Below are 5,387 nucleotides of genomic sequence, written 5' to 3' on the forward strand. Positions count from 1 at the left end.
CGCTGCAGACAATGCTCGTGCTGTTCATCGATGTATGCACAAAACGCCTTCACCTTCAAAGCAACGTCTACGCAAAACAAAATATATTGTCCTGAGCGGTTTCCTCTCCCGTGCACAGGTGCGGCATCAGTTGAAAATGACCTTTCCCACCCTCTGCCGGAACTTGTTCCTAGTACCAGGCAGAGCGGGAGTTGCTTGTGGAAAGATACATGGTTAAACTACCCTCATCCCATTCACCAGGGGGCCTTCAGTTCGAGTCACTTCAGGACCATTCGAAAAAAGAAAGGCGGGGTCTTTTTGAGTTGCCTAAGCATGCATACGGTAGGTGGTGACAGCAAGATAATTGCAAGTTGAAAAATTGGTCCCAGTGTGACAATTGTGTCTGGTCAGGCGCCGGACAGTCAGGCTCCCAGCTGGAACCTTTTTGGGCCATCTTGCCCTGGCTGGCGCACAAGCCGCACTGCAGCTTCTAAATGGGGACATACTGCAGCTGGTCATCAATGCATGGTGTGAAGGGAGTATGTATGCCATTGTTGCTTGGCGAGGCTATTTGGACTTGTGCCAACAAGGGTGGACTGTGTGCGATTACGGTTGGAGAAATCTCTGGCGTGTCCCGGTTTTGTCGCAGTTTGGGGTACGACCGTTTCAGTAGGCATGCTCTGGTATTATTACGTAATTTATTACATTATCATCCATCGTTTTTGTTCAGCTCCTCACCAGAGAATCAGACTTCTGCATGGCAGAATATCGGAATTGATCTTCCATCGATTTACCTGCTAACGGAAGAGTATGCTACGAGCCCTTCCAGCACAACGGTGTTACTTGTGGATTCCTCTGCGTACAGTTAAATATAGATAAGATATAGATAAGGAGGTGCGCGGGGAGCTTATCTGGTATACATTTTGCCACGACACCAAAGCGGTGCACCAGAAAGCGGACTCTGCCGGCAATACACCACTTGCGGGCATGTGATCGACGGGGGCGAATTTCGAGAAAGTTGAGTGTATATTTTTTTGTCCACAGGAAGAAATTTCTCACGCCCCGTATTTGCTTGGACAAGATGAATGATCAGTCAGAAAAGCACTCACTTCTGACGCAGCAAGAATAGGCAAGCAAAACCGGCAGCGGCATACATGCAATGTTCAAAAGGAAAAAGCAAGAATTGTCAGCAAGAATTAAGCCTCTCTTTTTTTTCCTTTATACAATGGTCAACTGTAGGCGATTTTACTGACTATTTTTTTTATTCGCCTAAATATTAGACAGGTTCAAGGCCCGAGGTGGACCTGGCGTCTCCGTTTTTCTCTGGCTGCTCATGGGTGGCTTGGTGTCATACGGCGGTAGGCATATGTTCCACATTGTTCTTGCCTCCTTAATCAGGGCGGCAGCCTGCAAGAGGTCAAAAGAAACATGTAAAGGTCAAAGAAGAAAATTCGCTGCTCTCCGAACTCGAACGCAGAAGGATGTATTTAGGGTACTAAATGCTGCCCTCATGCACAAAAAATAAGGAATTTATTCCTTTAAAAAAATAATAATAATAAAAAAAAACCTCCACCCCCAAACTGTGCTCCTGACATTCACTAAGAGATTAAAGTAAGAAGTCGCGCCGCCTAAGCTGAAAAAAAAAAAACAGTCAATAGCCTGAAATCGTCATCGTTTCTAATGGTTTACAAAAGCATGGTTTTAGGATGGCTCGCTAGCGAACAAAGCTGGGGGGCAGTGATCTTTACAATCTATAAACACACATTTAAGTCTTGACGTTTATATTTGTTTGGGTCACAGCGCTTCTGTTTTTGCGCAGTCAGAGCTTAATTGATTTTATGCCAGTTGCACCCAATAAAAATTCTGGCATTCTATCTTAACAGAGCTGCTGCTTGGACCAGACATTCCATTATAAATAAATGTCCTAATTCATGTCTTATTTGACCTTATATGAGGTGATTGTGTCAGTTTGTTTTACAAATTGGGAAGAAACGATGTAACAGTTATTACACTTACCGCTGAGTGCAACACATGGACGTTTGTTGCTCAATCCAGTGACTACCGCCCGACTTGAAAGACTATGCCACTGGTAGGGTGCCTTTGCTGTTGCTGTGAGGTCACTGGAAATTAATAAGCAAAATAGCACATAAGCAACAGCATCTTTTAGGAAAAAAGATTTTAACGTTGTTATCACACAGACAGGCCTCATGACTTTCTAAAAGAAGTGGACATGGTCTCTTAAAAAGATTATGAGGAACTTTAGCGACTATAGTAGTGAAAGGCGAAAGTCTGTGTACCGCATTCCGCTACACAACTGACGTAATTAATTATTTTATGAATTACTTAACCAATCATCGATAGTAATTCATTAATAATTGGTCATTGATTGACATATGTGGCCATATAAGGCACACATTCGCGCATACAGTGGTAGTGCTCTCTGATTGGTCGAGAGCTCTATGACGTCATCCCTCCTCGGCCAATCAGAGCCGCCGCAAAAGCGGGACACATTTTCTCATGAATATGAATCATCAAAAGCTCTCGCCTTAAGCTTACTTCATGGTAACCTCAGTTAGAAGGGCCATGATAATAGAACAAACGCAAGCCGCGCTTTGAGTTGCACAATGGAGAAAGCAGTGCTCACCTAGGTGGGACGCTCCATTGGTGTCATGGCCAGCCAGATCAGCCATGTTTTTCTCCTTGGCGGTATCAGTGCCGCACCTGAGAATCGGAATAAAACGTGAAAAACGCGTGTTAGGAAGTGTAAAGTGAATGCCTGTAGAACATAATACCAGGCACCGAACATTACGCGCCATGTATACGCCCCAATCTAACACAAAGAGATAAAGATACTAACCTCAGCGCTTGGACAAGTCGTCATATGCCCGGCAGTCTGCAGAACCCCGGTGTCCGGATTTGCTTGGCTGAGTGTGGTTGCCTTCTTGTGATGGCGCTTGTCTGGGGGAGGCTTAAGGTCAGAGCATTCTTTGCCTATGAACCAGCTGCTTGGTCGTCTTCGGAGCTGGACGTCTTGGTCCATACTGCCGAAGCGAATGGCCAGCCTTGCATGACCCGGCCCGGAGCTGCCTTGTCAGGGACTGCAGAGGCATGCTCCGAGCGGACTGAAAAGGAGGTCCTAGCAAGAGACTGGGCGTGGCGACGTTACTGCTGCAGACACCAACTCGCCGAGGTGGCCGACTGCCTTTTCAGCGTTCGTTACCTGCAGGTGCACAACAGGAAGAACGAGATGATCAGCAGTGAACTACCGAACAAAAACGTAACGCGTGGTAAACATCGCTTTAGGCGACATAATCACTCCAGACCAACCCACATGCAGACTTTGCGCACAAAGTTAGCAGGACAAGTATATGACAAAAAGCTATTTTTCTGTTATGCAAATAAACGTCCTTACTATTGCTAAAAAGGGCATATTCGTATAGACTACCTTTCAAAAATTAAAAAAAAAAGCAAAACGTGGTGGTGAAGAAGACTCAGTAGAGATACAACATATTTTTGTTAGCTTTGGTGTGCACAACCAGCGAAACAAGATGAAGAATCAAGCTGACATCTCGCTACAGTCGCATACCCTTAGCTTGCCAGAAACATACCAATTCATGCCGAACGTTGGGTTGAAGGGTTCCAACGTTTATAATAGCAAGTGAAACGTGTTTTTGGCTCCAGTGCAAGACGAAGAAAACACCGCACGGTATCTACGGCAAGTGCCTATACAAGAGTTGATCGACCTAAGAAACATCCAAGTACGACGTCGGCAGTGTCATGACTTGTTGCGAGCACACTCAACTGCAGTCTAGTCCACTAATGTCACTCCACAGAGAATGACGCTCGAAGGCACTTTGTAATTAGCGTGCAGATCTTTCCTTTGCATATCAACGGTGCTGTATGGGAGCTAAGAACCACACTCGTTACACGTGCCGCAATCGCTACTCACTTGCAAACTGCAGCTGTCTCCAGCAAATTCAAGCTCAGGTTACCAAAATTGCGGGTACGTACAAACTGCTGGTGTGAATTAGAAACTAGGCACGCCACTTTACTTGCATCATCGGCAGCGGACGAAGTTGATCCACAACGCGACAGAACAAGCCACAGAAACGTGCAGAGAGCAACAAAAAGGCCTGTGATCACTAAAAACTGTTGGCAAGGTTCTTCACTATTCATTCGACTTTTTCAACCCCAGTTGTGAAGTGAACACTTATAGGTTGCAAGAAAAGTTATTAACTTAAAGCGAACTTAGTGGGGAAAAAAAAAACGAATAACAGAGAGCAATGGTGAATAGAAGGCCTACCTCCAGCACAGAACAGGTGTTGGCGGTAGCGTTGGTGGATGGAGGGAGTACGCCCAAAGGCTGACGCACTGGAGTGGTGCCCGCAGCCAGCGCGAGTGAGGAGCGGTTGGCGGGATGAGATTCGAGCGCCAGCTCCAGGTCGAGGATGTAGTCGATCACGTTCTGGATGATCTCCAGCTTGGAGAGTTTCTTGTGGCGCGGCATGGTGGGTACCAGTTCCTTGAGCTTGACCAGAAGCGACTGCATCTCTTCGTGGATCAGGTCGCGCTCCCTGCGACCGACGCGGCCCTCGGTGACTTTGGCCAGGCAGCGGCTGATCGCTTGCTGTGTCTTCATTGTTAATCCGGTCGTCGCTAGACTGAACAGTAATCCGAGAGTAGAACTCTGGCCGACGAACTGGCAAAAGCGCTGAAAACTTCCTAAGGCAGCAAATTGAATGAAGGCGGGAAACGAAACTCAAGCGCGAGCTGTCCACCACACTTCGACCCTTCAGAAGGTTAGTCGACTGGTCGGAAAAGAAAAGTGCGCGAGCTTATATACCGGCAAGAGGGCGTCGCACAAGCTCAAGTCTGTGGGCGGGGTATTGAGGAGGTGCAAGCCAATCAGAGCTCGACGTCCGAGAGACCTGTAGTTTTCTGTTTTGCAGCCAGGTGGCGCCACTAGTTCGCTTCGAGAATGAGCCACATGCCGCTCTCGAAGCATCGGCTGTCGTAGCACCCTTGCGAGCTGTTACGGGGCAGTTTTCCAAAGCTTTCATTTAATTTCTCTCTTTCCCTCTCTCTCTATATATCTCTCTCCCTCTGCCAGTCGTGAGCGCCTATTCTCTTGCCGCCACACTCGATGTGGTGGCGGTGGTGGCGATCCAGCTGTCTGGACGGTGCCGTATGACTGCCTTCTGCACCGTGCTCCCGCTCTTCGATGAGTCAAGCCTCTCAGCTACACCTGTGCGCGGTGGGATCCCTTTTGTTGGGGACCACACTTCACTAAACAGCGCCGTGTTTTTTGTCTTTTTTAATCTCTTCTCCTGATTGATGGTATGGATATGACCGATAGTAGAGTACCGTTCCCGAAACCCTGCTTGATCCTTTGCTTGATTGCAGTCTAA

General features: G+C 47.3%; 1 protein-coding gene across 1 annotated transcript; it reads right to left on the reverse strand.

Annotated features, from left to right (window-relative positions):
* Positions 1-899: 899 nt before the first annotated feature.
* Positions 900-4,777, reverse strand: LOC146179058 (DNA-binding protein inhibitor ID-1-like). Its single transcript, XM_084579839.1, has 5 exons — positions 4,283-4,777; positions 2,837-3,199; positions 2,624-2,700; positions 1,996-2,099; positions 900-1,386 (listed from the first exon to the last, which is right to left on the reverse strand). The coding sequence occupies exons 1-2, from the start codon at positions 4,616-4,618 to the stop codon at positions 3,116-3,118; spliced, it is 420 nt and encodes a 139-aa protein (XP_084435965.1). The 5' UTR covers positions 4,619-4,777; the 3' UTR covers positions 900-1,386; positions 1,996-2,099; positions 2,624-2,700; positions 2,837-3,115.
* Positions 4,778-5,387: the final 610 nt, after the last annotated feature.

Source organism: Amblyomma maculatum, chromosome 9 (assembly GCF_055883805.1).
Source record: "Amblyomma maculatum isolate TAMU_Amacu chromosome 9, ASM5588380v1, whole genome shotgun sequence".
NCBI lineage: Eukaryota > Metazoa > Arthropoda > Arachnida > Ixodida > Ixodidae > Amblyomma > Amblyomma maculatum.

Coding starts and splice junctions, on each gene's coding strand:
- LOC146179058 (XM_084579839.1), bottom strand. CDS start 4,618: ATGAAGACACAGCAAGCGATCAGCCGCTGCCTGGCCAAAGTCACCGAG. Junction 3,200..4,282: donor ACACCTGTTCTGTGCTGGAG/GTAGGCCTTCTA, acceptor GTGCACCTGCAG/GTAACGAACGCTGAAAAGGC.